Here is an 18,766-nt window from a genome sequence, read left to right as displayed (position 1 = left end):
ACATATTGCTAAAAGATGCACTCCGACTCTTTCTCTTTATGGAGTTACAGCTTTTTCGCTACCCCATCTTCTCTTTTCTTTCTTCTTTGTCCAAGTTCTTTTGGAATGTTTTCTCCCTGTATCCTCTTAACTTCTTCTTATGTTTAATTTGTGTTTTGTTGGGCAACAATTGTGCATTGTTTAATTTTTGGCGTAGAATCAGCATAATATTTTCTATCCTTTTGTATTAAATTTGCTGTGTCTAGCCAGAATAATGTTTGACATGTATATGACTGTATTTCTGTTAATGTCACGGTATCTCATTCTTTGTTATTATCTTTGAAAAAAACCTGAATAAAAACGAACTGAAAGGAAAAGCGAGAAGAGAAATGAAGGGGTGGGGTGGGGGAGCTAAAGAAAAAAAAGAAAAGGGAAAAGCCATATGGTAAACTGAGAGAAAGGATAACAGGGAAACCTCCCTACTGTAGAGAGGTCCACATGGGGTGAGAAGCTCAACTGCCCAGGACTGCTGGCTACAAGTATGGTGACATCTTTGTATTCTATCATTCTCTATGTTGGTACCCGGGCGTCAAGTGGCTGTATACCACGCACTATGTAAAAATAATTTATGAAAGCTTTGTTCTGGCACAGATGCTTCTCCTAGCTTTTACTCAGACATGGCAAGTGAGAGCAGCACAGGAACAGCACTACTGTGAGCATGCCTGTGTGGTTCAGTGTTAGACTAAGCACCCCCCCCCCTTTTTAGTAGGAAATCAGTAGGCAGAGCTGGGGGTGCATTGTCAGATACTGGATTTTAGCTTCTACTGTTCCTATAAAGATAGGGCAGTGATCTGTAATCACTTTGTACGTTAGGGGACTGGAGCATCAAATAATATACAAAGTGACAGTCCTTCTTTAAATAAGATGGGTTCCATTTGCATACTCTAAGGAGGTTCTAATTACTGGCAAACTAATCTGGAACACCAGATTTTAAATTCATGGATTTTAAGCGGTGGTAAATGTAGAGGTGTACTTACCTCTCCCATATTACAAATCTGCATTATTGTTAAACTGGAACAAAAGTCCCACTTTTGAAAATTGCAAGCAGACAAGCTCTTTATTGCAGAAGAGACATGCAAGGTCTCTTCTCCTAAAAAAAAAAAATATACCTACCTGCTTGCAGTCTTCTGTGGAATATACACTGAGCTGTGCATGAACAGCCATAGCCTGGCACCTAAAAGAAGCTGGGCACAAAATGCCAACACTGGTGAGGGACCATTGAAAGTAAGTAAGTATTGTGGAATTTAGCATCGCCTTAATTTAAATCCTGAAAATTAGTATACCGTGTCATGTGTCATTAGTTTAAGTATATCATCTTTAACTGTGGGTACTATTTGAATCAAGATCTCATGTTTGACTGCTCCATTTTCATAGGTTTACTTACTTTTTCAAATGATTGCAAATATAAATTTGAATGTTTTATTAACATTTTCATACTCCGAGTTATTTATTTATTACTGTCTCCCATTTCTTGGCTGATTGGGTGCATGCCTTCTGAAGGTGAACTTTTTATTAGCTGAACACTGGGTTTGAGAGTAAACTGAGAAGAGAACACTAGGAATTCTACTTGTTTGGAGTTTATATAATCTTCCTTTCTGTGTTCTTGGTTTCCTCAAGCATATACTGTATATACTAGTAGGTTAACTGGCATATTTCTAAATTTTTCCTATCATGCCTTCACATGTTTAAAAGCCTATTTAACAGGATCTACATTGTACTAGTACCTCAATTTTCATAGTCTTATCTTCATTTTTATGTTACAGCAGTTGCTGTGTGTCTTTATATGACAGTGCAGTCCTAAGGGCACTACAATTTGATCTAGAGAAGTGGTTCTCAGCCTCAGTTCTCAGGTATCCCCAAACAGGTTACATTATCAGAATTTCCTTGCACAGGTGCTTTAACTCAATGCCTATGGCTTCATATTTATGACAGCTATTTTATCTAATGGAAATTCTCAATAAAATTGCTTGTTGGGGGTATTTGAGGACTGAAGTTGGGAACCATTTACCTAGAGTAATCCAACACCTGTCAGACACAACCCCTTTTTTCCTTCCTTCCTGTGCACTATGTATTTCTGGCCAGGGCTCATCCATGCCTGCATAGAGTGCTGGAGAGTGCACATTTCCATTGTCAAAAAATGTAATCAAGGCATAAAAAACAACCAGTTAAAAATCATAAAAAAGATCTCATTCCAGTACACTGGATTAACTTGGATTTAGGGCTCAGTAAAAGTAATTTGTAAACATTGCAGAATATTTGAGAATTATGGAAATTAAACAAAAAATAAATAAGATAGCCTAGGAGGACTGCTTACCTTGACAAGGCGTGAAAACACAATGGAGGAACCATATTCCTGACATAGAGAAGTGGCTGATTCACTAAGGATGTGAGATTTTCAAGCAGATGAATGTGGCACAACAAAACTCCAAGATCTTTGTATAATCGCTTACAGAAAGCCATTTCTGAGTTGTACAGGGTCTCTAGCTTTTCATTCTCTCCTTTTGGCCTGTACCAAATTGCAGAAAACAGTCATGTAGTACTGTAAAAAGTATACTGGAGATAGTTTTCAGAAGAAAAGAGAAGGTACTTTCTGTACTACTCAGACATATTCTTACATTTCCAATCTGTACAAAAACATAACATACATAAGCATGCACATACTCACTGAGTATGAGACCCAACACAACAACAAAGATGAAGATTCAGTCTAATGAAATATACAGAAATTGTGCACACTGTATACCTGCTTGATAGAGTTTCCCACAGTTCTTTAATAGCTTTGTCTTTCAATCCTTCCAAAATAAAGAGGTGGATGGATCTATCCATAATATGTATACCGGTTATAATATCCAGGGTAGTATCCCTTTTCTGATTATCAGTCAATGAAACTCTGGACAGAGCTTCCACAGTGCCATTCCAAGGGTAAAAATCTAAGCCCAAGGCCTTTGAGTTGATATTTGCAATCTTAATGATAAAATCCCTGAACAGTTCTCTGTTGTTGTATTCAAAAATGCAGACCATACGCCCAAAGGGACAATCGGGAGTCTCTTCATCAAAAGACAGTGGCACTGCAAGGTCTACTCTAACTTTCAGGTGTGATTGGGCATCCAAATAATGTCCCATTGGCAACGGGGAATCTTTAGGACCATCAACTGACCCTACAATCCCTAAAATTTTTCCACTGTTGCTGTCCGATTGATAACCTGTGGGATCTGGGCATTCGCAGCTGAGAACTGGAACAGAAATGTTTAAATATGTGGCACCATAGACCAGCTCAGATAAACTTAGCCTTGCAACTCCATAGGGATCCCATTGTTTGTTACTCTTTGTGAATGGATTGTGGACAGTACGTTTAGAAGTGACAAGACCAACGTTACTCAATTTCTCATCTTCAGGTTCCATGCCAAAAAGTGAAGGCTTGCTGATACTCTCCTCTATCCTCTGATCTCGATCATGTACCTCAATCTCTACAGGAGGTCCAAGAAGAGATTCACACAGTTCACCCACACTTATGGTTCCTGCAAAAATAACACAGACATCCCTGAAGAAAACATGTGTTCCGTGAGTTTGTCCATGTGTCTGGTGATAAGACTGGTCCCAGAATCTGTATCTGCAGTAGACAGGTACACATTTCTCCTGTAAAAAAAAAAAAAAAAAGAATAAAAATTATATGTACAATGAAGGAAAAAAGTATTTGATCCCCTGCTGATTTTGAATGTTTGCCCACTCACAAAGAAATGATCAGTCTAAAAATCGAATGGTAAGTGTATTTTAACACAGAGACAGAATAGCAACAAAAAATTCAAAAGAAATGCATGTCTAACAAATTATGCACTGATTTGCATGTTCATGAGGGATATAAGTATAGGGATATAAGTATTTACACGACTTAGTACTTGGTGGCAAATCCCTTGTTGGCAATCACAGAGGTCAGATGTGTCCTGTAGTTGGCCACCAGGTTCGCATACATCTCAGGAGGGATAGAGGCCCACTCCTCTTGGCAGATCCTGTCCAAGTCACTAAGGTTTGGTGGCTGACGGCTCCCTCCACAGATTTTCACTTGGATTAAGGTCTGGAGACTGGCTAGGCTACTCCAGGACCTTAATGTGCTTCTACTTGAGCCACTCCTTTGTTGCTTTGGCCGTGTGTTTTGGGTCATTGTCATGCTGGAACACCCATCCACGACCCATTTTTAATGCCCTGGCTGAAGGAAGAAGGCTCTCACCCAAGATTTGATGGTACATTGCCCCGTCCATTGTCCCTTTGATGCGGTGCAGTTGTCCTGTCCCCTTAGCAGAAAAACACCCCCAAAGCAGAATGTTTCCACCACCATGTTTGAAAGCTGTGATGGAGTTCTTGTGGTCATAGGCAGCATTCCTCCTCCTCCAAACACGACGAGTTGAGTTGATGCCAAAGAGCTCGATTTTGGTCTCATCTGACCACAACACTTTCAACCAGTCCTCCTCTGCATCATTCAGATGTTCAGTGGCAAACTTCAGACAGGCCTGGACATGTGCTTTCTTGAGCAGAGAGACCTTGCGGGCACTGCAGGATTTCAATCCTTGTCGGCGTAGTGTGTTACCAATTGTTTTCTTGGCGACTGTGGTCCCAGCTGCCTGGAGATCATTGACAAGATCCTCATGTGTAGTTCTGGCATGATTCCTCACTGTTCTCATGATCAATGACACTCCACGAGGTGAGATCTTGCATGGTGCACCAGACATAGGGAGACTGACAGTTGTTTTGTGTTTCTTCCATTTGTGAATGATTGCACCAACTGTTGTCACCTTCTCACCAAGCTGCTTGGTGATAGTTTGGTAGCCCAGTCTAGCCTTGTGCAGGTCTACAATCTTGTCCCTGACATCCTTGGACAGTTCTGTGGTCTTTACCATTGTGGAGAGTTTGAAATCTCATTGCTCCTGTGGACAGGTGTCTTTTATACAGGTAACAAAATGAGATTAGCAGCACTCCCTTTAAGAGACTGCTTCTAAGCTCAGCTTGTTACCTGTATGAAAGACACCTGGTAGCCAGAAATCCTGCTGAATGATAGGGGATCAAATACTTATTTCCCTAATGAACATGCAAATCAGTGCATAATTTGTTAGACATGCATTTGTTTTGATTTTTTTGTTGCTATTCTGTCTCTCAGTGTTACAATACACCTACCATGCGATTTTTAGATTGATCATTTCTTTGTGAGTGGGAAAACATTCAAAATCAGCAGGGGATCAAATACTTATTTCCTTCACTATATATATATATATATATATATATATATATATATATATATATATATCAAAAATTGTAGCAGGTAACTCCTGTTATGTTGCAAATCCTATCTGTTGGGGATCTCATTAATGACGGGCTCCCATAAATCCATCCATATAACATATGCAAAAACAAATGAGAGCGAGATCTCCAAGTTGAAAAAATTCTTTCCTGACTGACTCCATGGCAGCATACGTATGGGGTTAGTTCCGCCTTCTCCTCTCCTATAGGACCCCACTCCCATAAATGTTTGCTCCTCACCAGAGGCTGTGTTCCTTTTTTGTCCTCCTCCTATGGACCTAGTGGAAGTCTTACCTGGTTCCCACATACAAGATGGTCCACGACCAAGGACTGGCGAGCCTCTCTGGGAGATGCGAGGTGACGTGCTGCTTGTCAGTTGCACGGGTCCCCAGCTAAAGGCAGGGTATTGGATGTGGCGGCTGGATGTGCTGCTGGGACTGGCGGCATGCATCCCCTCATCAATTCCAGCGTTCCCCAGCTAATAGCAGGGTGGAAATGGGCAAGCAGGAGATGGTGCCTGGAAGAGCTCAGATCTGCCAATGGCGGGCGAGCCTGCGGATGGCCATGTAGCGCCCCGGAACGGATAAGGCGGTCTCCAAGGCAGGCGGTCCTGGCTGTGCGGGGTTGGTAAGCTGTGCGTTGTGCCCCGTTCAGGTCTCATTTTTACGCTCCAGGCCACCACTTCCTGGTTCAAGCAGTCTTCAGCGCACTGCGCATGTGCGACACGGCCTCAGAATGAGGCTTGGCTTTGCAAGTGAGCAGTGCGGCAAGATGGCAGCGCTCGCTCATGTACGCAGACGTTCCGGGTGCCGACACATGTGTAGTACGGCATCAGTGACATCATAGTCAGGTGGCAAATTTACACAACTGTCAAAGCTGTTTTCTTTGGGAAATCCTGTGGGCTGAATGAGGCAGCTTCCCCAAGTGCTGTGGTCCACTGTGAAGGTCAGTACCTGCTCCCTCCTGCCCCCCCTGGTGGTCTGCTGGGATTCTGCATGTAATTTTTTTTTTCAGCTTGGTTGCCTTCGCAGCTAGCCCGGCATGGATGTGTCACTGCCTATTTGTGGCCAGCCCCTGTGGACGGGCGGCTTTATCCCCTTGATCCCCCACTGGCACCTTTCTGTGGCTTTTAACTATTCCCTGTTCTGTGTCTCTTTTTTTCAGCCCTTCTAGGTCTGATCGCCACATTATGGCACACGATGATGGAGGTGTTTCCAGGTCTTAACATCATCACTCTTCCTCTAAATCTGGATGCCACAGGTCTCCTTTCAGCTCCAGGCATCATAGAAGCTCTTGTTCCTCCTCCAGGCATCACGTTAAGGGGCATTTTGGCCGCTCCAGTAGGAAAACTTGCTGGGGCTGCGAATCTCAGGTTCCTGATCACAGATCATTATGTGACTATTTTGCATGGGTAACCAGCAGGATGGAAAGTGCCAACCAACAGGTAGAGGCTTTGGAGTTCAAGAGTCCCTGAAGGAAATTGGGACCAGTCGTGCCCACAACCCAATGGTCAGGGTGTGCTTCCATCCCAAAGATCCCCAAGAGGGATAGAGCCTTCGAAACCTAGCCACCTATCAGCCGGAGCCTCAGACAGTGAGGAGAGTGAGGATCCATATGAGGGCTTCGACTTCGCTTTGGTCTCGCCTTTAGCCAAAGAGGCTCTGAAGTGAGAAGAAGCCATGGAGTCTCCTCCTAACACAGGAAATTATTCAAATATCTAAGGAAGGATCGTCCAAACTTTCCATTCATGGAGGAACTCAGGGAAATTTTCACTGAGGAGTGGAGCAATGTCGATAAGAGGGCCTCCTTGCTGAACAAAGCAGCCAAGCTTTATACGTTCAAATCAGAGGATGTCAAACATTTAAAATCGGCCCTCTGGTGGATGCGGCCTTGATGAGGCTAACCAAGCACGTTACCTTCCCTCTCAAAGATTCAGTGTACGTCAAGGACGACTTGGAAAGGAGAATTGATTCTGAATTCAAACGAATCTATACTACGGCAGGGATTGCTTGCAGGCTGGTGCTTGCCTTAGCGGCCTTATCTAAAGCTATGGATGTGTGGTCAGATAACGTGGATATGGCCCTCAGAGGCGTTCCGGAAGAGGTTGCAAGGAACTCAGCTATCCAGGAGCTGAGGTTGGCATCTGCCTTTCTGGGAGAGGCCTCAATCGAACTTACCCGTCTGCTGGCTCGGGTTATGCTGTGCTCTGTGACAGCCAAGCGTGCATTGTGGCTTTGGCCCTTGTTGGCCAATCCAGCCTCTAAGCAGGCATGGTGCAAGATCCCATTTGAGGGTCCCTCCCTGTTTGGGAATTAACTGGACAGCGCTATAACCTGGGCTACAGGCGGAAGGTCTGGTTTCCTGCCCCAGAATCGGCGTCTGCTAGGCCAGAGAGCTCAACCAAGAAGTCAAGGCTTGGAACGAGCTAGAGACATGTGCCTCTACAAGCCAGGCCGCAAATTCAAGAAAAGCTGGAGGAGAAGCTGTTCGTCTTTTCAGAATTCCTCCAAGGGCTGGACCTCTGGAGGTTCTGAGGCCACAAAGTCCTTTGAGATTGGTTCCACTCAGGCAGGCCAGGTGAGGGCACGCCTTTGTCATTTCTGCATGTCTGGGCAGCTTCAATCCAGGCCGTCTGGGTCGTCAGCAAGGTATCTTTAGGGCATGCTTGGGCGTTCAACAGCTCTCCTCATCTCAAGCTCCCCCCTATGGTCCTTACACATTCTGGAGAAAGGAGGGAAATCCTGCTGTCCTATGTGGACTCTCTGCTGCCACAGGGTGCTGTCGTACCGGTTCCGAAGGGCAAAGGATTTCAGGGCATGTACTTGCCCCTCTTTTTGTATTTCAATGGTTTTTATTCATTTTAAACAAAAACGAACTGAAGCAAAAGGCTCGCCCACGCAGGGGCTATCAATGGCAAATGAGGTATAAAAGGAACAATGTTACAACACCAGCAATGGAGGAAACACGCACACGCAGGGGCTATCAATGGCACAGAAAATGCATATATTAAAAAAAATTTAAAAATACAGTGTTATAACTCCAACAGTGAAGCAGACCAGTGACAGGTCTCTACCACCTTGCAAAAACATACAAAGACAAAAAGGAAAGAAGAGTAAGAAGAGGAAAGAAAGATAAGACCAACAGTATGGATTCGGGAACGTCTATATTGATCAACAACCTAGACCCAGACTAGCTGGGGGAAGCGTGGGAAAGGCATATTGCAACCACGGCTCCCAGATTTTCAAAAATTTGCTTTGGGAGTCATTATGGATACTTGACATCTGTTCATTAAGCATCAAAATGGACCCCCTGAAAAGGGACAGATGTACTTTTCCAAGCTTGAGAAATTGTTTTAGTTGGAGAAACTACATAAAACATATGGCTAGTTATGAACTAAACCAGAATGTGGGGTTTGTTTACATGCAAAAGCAATAATTCAAAGAGGGGCTGGTGGTCAATGGTGCACAATCATTTATTTATTTAACATAGACAATTCTAAAAGTAATAACACAAAAAATCATACCACACGCTACAGGTCCCAAATTAAAATACCCTAAGGGGGCTACCCACTCATACGTAGATCAATTGTTGGTAATGATAACTCTCCTCATGAATTACACATGTGCTCCATATAACAAAATTGCAAAACATAATGATTCAAAGAAATCCTGAAAAGGGAACATGCTCTTGATCACCTGTAGTATTTCTGCCAGGCCAAGATCACCAGGAATAAACTAATGGTTGAACATCTCGTTTATAGGTTAGTGTAATCCAGGGGAGAATATTGTAAAATGTGCTGGCCTCCCTCTTACATTAAACTGGCACTGAACCATGTCAATGAAGCAAGGCATACTGAGCTTCCCGGCATACGGAGAGATGAAACAATGTGTAGAGAAGGCCAAATACACAAGACCAAAACTGGATCAGTCTCAGGCATGACCACCACTCACCCTTCTTTTTGGTCTAGAAAAGAAACGGGGCCTGGAGGCCGGTAATAGATCTCACCCATCTAAACTCCATTATCAGGAAGTTAAAATTCAAGATGGAGACGCTGCTCATAATTCAACAAGCAATTCAGCCAGGCAACTGGCTCCTGTCTCTATAGATCTGAAGGACGCCTACTTTCATGTGCCCATTTCAAGAGATTTTCAGAGATTCCTCTGGTTTGCTGTGGACCATCGGCATCTCCAGTTCGTGTGTCTCCCTTTTGAGCTTTCGACAACGCCTTGTGTGTTGTTGTTGGCAGTCATGGCCCTGATCAGAACCAGAGGCATTCGCCTGCACCATTACCTAGACGACCTGCTCCTACTATCCCAGGACAGAGAAAAGCTACTACAGCACAGGGCTCATGTCATCTCGACCCTTCTTTAGTTCGGATGGTGGCTGAATATGGAGAAGAGCCAGCTGGAGGCCACACAGTCTCTAATATTTCTCGGGGCTCATTTCGACACAATCAGCGCCACCATCTCCCTGCCCTTGGAGAAGATTCCGGTGATCCGAAGCCAAATACTACCTGCCCTGTCCTCCTCGCATCTTTGGGCCCTCCAATGCCTGAAAAGATTTATGGGAGTAGGGTCCTATAGGAGAGGAGAGGGCGGGACTAACTCCATACATATGCTGCCATGGAGTCCATCAGGAAAGGAAAATTACGGTAAGTATTTGATAGGAAATTTTCCATTTTCTTTACATGAAGTGTATCTTCATACAAAAATTAGCACACATTTTTGTATGAAGATACACTTGAAGTAAAGAAAATGTTTTTGTAATTTTTGATCTCATTCCCATTTGTTTTTGGATGTTATTTATATATATATATATATATACCCCCTTTTCCAAATTATTATGCAAATTATATTTTTCTCATTTACCTAAATAATTGATGTAAATAACAGTCAGCATAATTCTCATGTTATCAACTATTAAGAGTACAATTCAAATTTTATTGAACAAACCTCCTAATGATAACAGTATTTTTTTAAACATAAAAAACTTCCAATGCACTGTTCCAAATTATTACGCACAGTAAGTTTAAAAACACTTTATAGGTTGTAAAGTACTGAAAATTGTCATTTGTTGTGTTTGCAGCATATTTACTGAAATCAAAAGCTATTTCAATCAAACTTTTAACATCATTTTAACTTTTTAAACATTTTAACAGGTCATGTTACATTTTAACATAGGACCCCTTATTTGATAACAGCTTCAAAAGTCTTGCATTCATTGAACTTGTGAGTTTTTGGACAGTTTCTGCTTGAATGTGTTTGCAAGATGTCAGAATAGCCTCCCAGAGCTGCTGTTTAATGTAAACTGCCTCCCACCCTCATAGATCTTTTGCTTTAGGATGCTCCAAAGGTTCTCAATAGGATTGAGGTTAGGGGAGGATGGAGGCCACACCATGACTTTCTCTCCTTTTATCCCCATAGCAGCCATTGATGCAGAGGTATTCTTTGCATGGGATGGTGCATTGTCATGCATGAAGATGATTTTATTATGGAAAGCATAGTTCTTGCTTCTGTACCAGGGAAGAAAGTGGTCAGTCATAAACTCCACATACTTTGCAGAGGTCATCTTTACACCTTCGGGGACCCTAAAGGGGCCGACCAGCTCTGTTCCCATGATTCCGGCCCAAAATATGACTCCACCACCGCCTTGCTGACGTCGCAGCCTTGTTGGAACAGGGTGGCCGTCCACCAACCATCCACTACTCCATCCATCTGGACCATCCAGGGTTGCACGGCACTCATCAGTGAACAGGACTGTTTGAAAATTAGTATTCATGTATTTTTCTGCCCAATGCAGCAGTTTCTGCTTGTGAGCATTGGTTAGTGGTGGCCGAATAGAAGGTTTATGCACAGTTGCAAGACTCTGGAGGACTCTATACCTTGATGGCTGAGGGACTCCAGAGGCACCAGCAGCTTCAAATATCTGTTTGCTGCTATGTAATGGTATTTTAGCAGCTGCTCTCTTGATCCGATGCATGGATCTGGCAGAAATCTTCCTCAATGTGCCTTTATCTGCATGAACCCGTCTGTGCTCTGAATCAGCCACAAATCTCTTAATAGTGCAATGATCACGCTTAAGTTTTCGTGAAATATCTAATGTTTTCATACCTCGTCCAAGGCATTGAACTATTTCACTCTTTACGGCAGCAGAGAGATCCTTTTTCTTCCCCATATTGCTTGAAAATGGTGCTCTGCTTAATAATGTGCAACACGCTCCTTTAGTAGTTTTTCTTTAAATTGGGCCTAGCTGCCAATCTAATTATCATAGGTGTCCAAGATTGTTTTCAGTGATCAAAAGAGCCCTGACACACAATGCCATCCATGAGTTAAACTGAAAAACAAAATATTTAATCTTTGTCACACTTAAATAGAATTTGCATAATAATTTGGAACAGGGTGTATATATATATATATATATATATATATATATATATATATACACACACAAACATGTTTATTAATACTAATAATAACAGTAATAAAGAGGTACCTTAAAATTGCTTACCTCAAACAGCCATTACTAGGTTAGAAAATGATACCCCTAGATAACCACAAATTCAGAGTACTTCTCAGTTACAAATGACAAAGGCAAAAGTGAAAAAATAAAATTTTTAAACTATTCTGGTGGCAGCCTCCACTACTGACAGAACAGCCAGCTGTCATACCGTTCTGGGCTTACACTACTGCTGCCCAGATTCCAGCTGTCTGGTCCCCTGATATCATGTGTCCGTCGTCTTGTTAATTGGAAGTGGTCAATTTGTTCCAAACTGTCTATAGAAATGTGGGCAAATGTGTTGGCACCTTAACAGCTAACTGAAACAATTGAGTGGATTCACTAAAGGCAAATAGAATGTGCATTCATTTTTCCAAGGCTCTGATTTTTTAAAATAACAAACGTGATACTTACCTGCTCTGTGCAATGGTTTTTCAGGGAACAGCCCCAATTCTCCTCTTCTTGGGTCCCCCATTGGTGCTTGGATTTTAGACCCAGGATAGGATGAATACTCCCACTGGGTTTGGCACTGTGAACAGGTTTTTAGTAGTTAAAGAAAGCCTTTTAATTGTCTCAAACTTTCTGCCAGCAGAATCTTTAAATTAATGTACATCTTCTACAGTCACAGTAAGAATACTTGTTTAAGAGATAGATGGGTCTACTACTGGAACAGACCACTTTTTAGTGAACTTTTTTTCCACTGTTAAAAGTCTAGCAATAATTCTCAAAGGGGTGAAAATCTTGTCAGTGTTAATCCAATCGTCATAAAGTGCCCATTCTATCTGTTAATGAATGGAGAAGGTCTTTTTAGATTTAGCAAGATCTCTTTGTACTCCAAGGGGCATGATGAGTCAGAGGAAATTCACGTGCAGCAATGCTGACACCCTTGAGCAGGTTTTTTTTTTTTAATTTTCCAATGTATGAGAAAAACCTTGTCCCCTGTCACATCGTTGGTGAATTTGTCATGTGCCTCATCAAAGAGATAACCTCTTTCAAAGGGCATAGATGCGTGGCATCTTTTACAAGGAGTTTCTGCTGCTCAGGCTTTCAGCCACAAGATTTTGCACATATAAATGGAGATTTTAGCCATTTTTTTAAACTTTCTGTCATAACTTGTTCTAGGGCATCCACACAAAAGAGCAGAGCAGAAGATAACTGATGTAATTGCTCAATTAAAACTGTCCAGGAATACAGTATTGTGCTGGTTCTTTGTTACCCTAGTACAGATAACTGCAGTTTGACAGTCTGAAATCACAGTGATAGCTGGTTGCAGAGCTGGACCTCCAAGTGTAAAGAGAGCCTCTACGATTGACTCAAACTTCCTATCAGGAAAATCTATGAATTAAGGAACATCTTCAATTGGTACAGTGAGATGTTTGTAAAAGACGGAGACAGTAGGATCAACTACGGCAACAGATTACTTTTTAGTGAACTATTTTTTCCACAAGATAGAACGCAGCAATGCTTTTCAGGGTAGTGAAAATCTTTTCTAGATTGACCCAATCTTCATAAATTCCCTGCTCATGAACAGGGAATGCTTTTTCAGATTTAGCAGATCTGTTTGCTAAATATTTTTCCGATTTAGCAAGCATCTTTGTACTCAAAGGGACATGGCGAGGTTTAAGTGCGGCACTACACTTTTTTGTGGTTCCCGTATGCCTGGTTCCTGCCATTGCTCTGGGTGAGGATATTCACCTGTGGGGTACTCACAGGGGAAGGTGAAAATGGGGTAAGCATATACGTGAAGGAGTGCGCAAAAACCTAGGTGATGAGCGTCATCGTAGCAAAAAGGCGGTAGGAGTACTTTATAAAGGGTTCCAAGTGGAAGTGGTGGTAATAGTGCATTCAGTGGTGTGATGAAACACCTAGTCATGCACCTGAGACTAAGCTCTGAATGGATGAATTTTTATTGCCAAGTCTGAAAGGTTTAACACTCCATAAATTAATAATTTCAAACACAGTTCCTGGTTTCCTGAGTTTTAATGTAGAAACAAATACTATTCAGAAAACCTGTAGTAAATGAGGCTATGGCATCAGTCCAAAACAGTAAACCTGTCTTACCTGTCAATGGCTTTGCCTGTCACAGCGAGCACACCCCACAGAGTAGTGTTCAGGGTCCAGTTTCCAAAGGAATGGACCATAGTCCTGGACCTCTATGGCATCCAGCGGGTAACAACACTTGCTGTAATCAGTGCCAAGGTGAGAGCCCAAGCAGGATCCAATGCTCGAAGCAACATTACAGGCTGTTCCTATTACAGGTGTGGGGTCTGGATACAGCTACCAAGGTTTTAGGAAGGTTGCACCGATCCAGATACAGTGTTTCTATTGGTATGTCTTAAGACAGTGAGCAGTAAAGTTTGAGTGAAGTGAGGTTTTATGGAGTGGGGTAGGGCTATGAGGAGTACACCCAGGGGATGTGTCCAGCAAAGTGCAGCCGGTGTCCAAACACCTGAAGGTACCAGTCTATGACCCAGGGTCTATGAATATCCAGCCTGTTCTGTATTGTATGAATAAAAGAGCAAGATTAGAAAAAACATTCATCCCCTAACTGTGTGTAGTCAAACATAGTACTGAAGATGGTACAAACTGATTGGAAGAAGCTGTGGTGCTATCTACAAGCACGCTAAAAGCCTAGTTTAATTTGACTGCAAGGGTTCCTTGAAAACTATATCAGACTCTAGCAGAGTTGCAAAGTCTTTAAGACTACTGTAGAATAGGTGCACAGAAAATTTCACTTGGTGCCCATGTAGCATAAATTATTTTATCCACATGCCGCCCAGCCACTGTACATATACGGCGGCAGAGCGGCACTCGCAGGCAAAACCACGTTTTAAAACGTGTGTTTTGTAAACAAATAGGGGGCGCGCGCGAGGCGCGCCGCCGCCCTATTTGTCCCACGGATCACTGCCGCAGATGTCAGTCGCCGGGTCACAGCCGCTCCTTAGCGGCTATGTCCCGGCGATCGGCGGCAAACAGTGACAGAGAGCACAGCTGCAGTAGCTGTGCTGTCTGTTACTTCCCTGTCAGCTCGAGGATGAGCTGATCGAGAAAGAACAGTTTCTCTTTCTCGATCAGCCTTGTCCCGCCCAGTACACACCCCCGTCCCCTAGTAAAACACTCCCCTCACTCCTATAACCCTTCCCTGCAAAATAAAGTTAACCCCTTCCACCCCATTGCCATTAGTACAGTGTCAGTTTTTTTTTTTTGCACTGATCACTGTATTAGTGTTTTTGGGGATGTCAGTGACCCCAAGTCAGTACCCCCCAATGTCAGAATGTCCGCCGCAGTCCCACCATAAGTCGCTGGTCGCTGCCATAAGTCCCCGATCACCGCCATAATTCGCTGATCGCCGCCATTATTAGTATAAAAAAACCCTAAAAATCCCAGTATCTTTCCCGCCATTTGTAAACGTTATAACTTTCACGTAAACCAATTAATTTACACGTATTGGGTTTTTTTTTTTAGCAAAGACATGTCGCAGAATGCATTTTGGCAAAAATTTATGACTAAATTTGATTTTTGCATCTTTTTTTTACTGGACATGTTTTATAGCAAAAAGTCCAAAATATTTTTTTTTTCTCAAAATTGTCAGCCTTTTTTTTTTATAGCGCAAAAAATAAAAACCGTACAGGCAATCAAATACCACCGAAAGAAAGCTCAATTTGTGGGGGAAAAAAGGATGTAAATTTCATTTATGTACCATATTGCATGACCGCGCAATTGTCCGTTAAACTAGCGCAGCGCTGTATAGCAGAAAAATAATTGCAGTATTTATACCATAGTTAGTAGATGCTATAACTTCCACACAAAGCAATCAATATACACTTATTGGGATTTTTTTTTACCAAAAACATGTAGCAGAATACATTTTGGCCTAAATTTATAACCAACTTTGAGTTTACTATATATTTTTTATAGCTGAAAATAAAAAATATTGTTTTTCTTCAAGATTTTTGGCCTTTTTTTGTTTATAGCGTGAAAAATAAAAAGCGCACAGGTGATCAAATTACACCGAAAGAAAGCTCTATTTGTGTGAAAAAAAGGACGTAAATTTCGTTTGGGTGCAGCATTGCATGACCGCGCAATTATCAGTTGAATTAGTGCAGCGCCGAGTAGCAAAAAGAGGCCTGGTCATTAACCACTTCCCGACCGGCCGTTGTATATAAACGGCCGGACGGTGGCACTGCAGGGTCGGGTGGCCGTCTATAAACGGCCTCCCCGCACCCTGCTTGTGCGCGCTCCCTGGGAGAGCGCAGCACCGTGATCCGGTGCCCGCTGTGTCCTCCGGACACAGTGAAACACCGATCGTCGGACGGGACCTCTGTACGAGGTCCCGATCATGTGATCACTGATTGGCCAATCAGTGATCACATGCAAAGTAGTAAGCAAGATGTCACTTCTGACATCATTGCTTACTATGTGTGAAATCTGTGAATGATCACAGAGGTCACATGGTACAAGGCTATTCACAAAAGCCTTGTACCATGTGACAAGCTGTGACCAATCACAGCTCACTCTGTATTTCTCAATGAGTGCAGAGAGAAATAGAAATGATTGCTTTTACATCCTATATGGGTGTAAAAGCAATCAGTGTAAAAAAAAAAAGAAAAATCTTTATCACCCCTCACAAGTAGTACAGTGTCACCATGGTGACACTGTACTGCTAGGGTGACAGTATGTAAAAAAAAAATAAAAAATAAAAAATAATAATATAAAAAAATAAAATAAAAATGTAAAAAAAATGTTTAAAAATTATAATTTTTGCTTATAAACTAATTTGGATTTTTTTTTTTTTACTAAAAAGATAACGGAATAAATTTTGGCTAAGATTTATGATGAAATATTATTTATTTGCAAAATTTTATTAAAAAAACACTTTTTTAAAATATTTTTGGACATTTCATTTACATAGCAAAAAAAATACAAATCCCAGTGGTGAATAAATACCACCAAAATAAAGCTTTATCTATCTAAAAAAAATGGTAAAAAATTCATTTGGGTACAGTGTTGCATGACCGCGCAATTGTCATTCAAAGTGTGATAGCGCTAAAAGCTGAAAATTGCCCTGGTCAGGAAGGGGGTAAAAGTGTCCGGTCTGGAAGTGGTTAAGGGGGGTAAATCCTCTGGAGCTCAAGTGGTTAAAGCACATCTAAACTAAGAAAGGTAAATGTGATATATTGCAGCCTACCAGTTCCTTGATGCATCTATGGAGGAAGCCATGGTTGGCACCCTGACTGGACTTTAAACATGTCTGCCTTTGTTCCTATTCATTACTTGAGGAATATGGAGATTAGTGGATTACAGAAGAATTATATTTTTTTTCAATTAAATGCACAAACAGTGAAAAGGAGGACAATACATTTCTGGCAAGATCAACAAGAATATTGCTACTTGCTAAAATGTTATTGACCTGAAAAAGAAGAAAATTAATGCAGCTACCACATCTAAGGAAGATATAAGCTGTAATAAAGTACATTTTTGTTCCTTGGCCTTAGTTATCTTTTACTATATGTATGCCATCATAAGGATATTTATTGTTTTATAAGTATTTACAGAAATACTGGAACTTATGTCTGAAAGCTTAGCTGTTTGTTTTGTTTCTATTAATCTGTTTAGATTTTTTCTTTTATTTTTTTACCAAGCCCCAAAAAAATAAAAAAAGGGATAGGTGATCCACTTTCCTTTAAAACACTCCTGAGACACAAGGATTGATTTGTGAAAATAAAAATAAAGTTTTAAAAAATCCTTTCATAAAAACATGTACTATAAAACTTTTACTGCTGCTGTACTGTGGAAGGATACATCCTTTGTTTAATGTAACAAACAAAATGAGCTCTAAAGGGCATTATACTATTTATATTCATCAGAAAAAAATACATTTAAAAGGATAAATGAGAGGCAAGCTGTGGCCATGGGAAGCCATGGTCAATTTTTATCCTCAAACACATGCAAACCAAATCACAAATCAATCACAGACTTACTTTTTGTATTTCCAAATACTAATGGTGAAAATCTGTTTTCAGATTTAAATTTTAGAGATATATACTGTGGATATAAAAAGTCTACACACCCCTGTTAAAATGTCAGGTTTCTGTTATGTAAAAAAATGAGACAAAGATAAATCATTTCAGATTGTTGTCTATCTTTAATGTAACCTATAAACTCTACAACAAACTGAAATCTTTTAGGTGGAGAGAAGTAAAAATAAATAAAATAATGTGATTGCATAAGTGTGCACCCCCTTAAACTAATACTTTGTTGAAGCACCTTTTGATTTTATTACAGCACTCAGACTGGGTATGAGTCTGTCAGCATGGCACATCTTGACTTGGCAATATTTGCCCACTCTTCCTTGCAAAAACACTCCAAATCTGTCAGATTATGAGGGCACCTCCTGTGCACAGCCCTCTTCAGATCACCCCACAGATTTCTGATCGGATTCAGGTCTGGGCTCTGGCTAGGTCATTCCAAAACTTTAATATTCCTCTGGTGAAGCCATTCCTTTGATTTGGATGTATGCTTTGGTCGTTGTCATGCTGAAGGTTTTGTGCCAATATTGACTGGTATTTGGAACTGTTCATAATCCCCTCTACCTTGACTAATGCCCTAGTTCCAGCTGAAGAAAAACAGCCACAAAGCATGATGCTGCCACCACCGTGCTTCACTGTGGGTATGGTGTTCTTTTGGTGATGTGGTGTGTTGTTTTTGGAATTACGGCCAAAACGTTCAACCTTGGTTTCATCAGACCATAACACATTTTCCCACATGCTTTTGGAAGACTTCAGATGTGTTTTTGCAAAATTTAGCTAGGCTTGGATGTTTTTCTTCATAAGAAAAGGCTTCTGTCTTGCCACTCTACCCCATAGCCCAGACCTATGAAGAATATGGGAGATTGTTGTCAAATGTACCACAGAGCCAGTACTTGCCAGATATTCCTGCTGCT

At 41.5% G+C, this 18,766-nt stretch overlaps 1 protein-coding gene across 2 annotated transcripts in view; it reads right to left on the bottom strand.

Annotated features, from left to right (window-relative positions):
• CFAP92 (cilia and flagella associated protein 92 (putative)) overlaps window positions 1-18,766 on the bottom strand; it is a 132,351-nt gene that overhangs the window by 39,173 nt on the left and 74,412 nt on the right. For both annotated transcript variants that reach the window (XR_016312940.1, XM_089678729.1), the window contains exons 9-10: window positions 2,783-3,675; window positions 2,354-2,545 (exon numbers count right to left, since the gene is read on the bottom strand). Coding sequence is in view for 1 of the 2 variants with exons in the window: in XM_089678729.1 (XP_089534855.1) it covers window positions 2,354-2,545; window positions 2,783-3,675 (1,085 nt within the window). In the remaining variant the exon portion in view is untranslated. The remainder of the gene's footprint in view (window positions 1-2,353; window positions 2,546-2,782; window positions 3,676-18,766) is intronic.

Source organism: Staurois parvus, unplaced genomic scaffold (genome assembly GCF_062004578.1).
Source record: "Staurois parvus isolate SC_StPar_1 unplaced genomic scaffold, SC_StPar_1.0 ptg000209l, whole genome shotgun sequence".
Taxonomy (NCBI): Eukaryota; Metazoa; Chordata; class Amphibia; order Anura; family Ranidae; genus Staurois; species Staurois parvus.
This window is presented reverse-complemented; position numbering and strand designations above follow the sequence as displayed.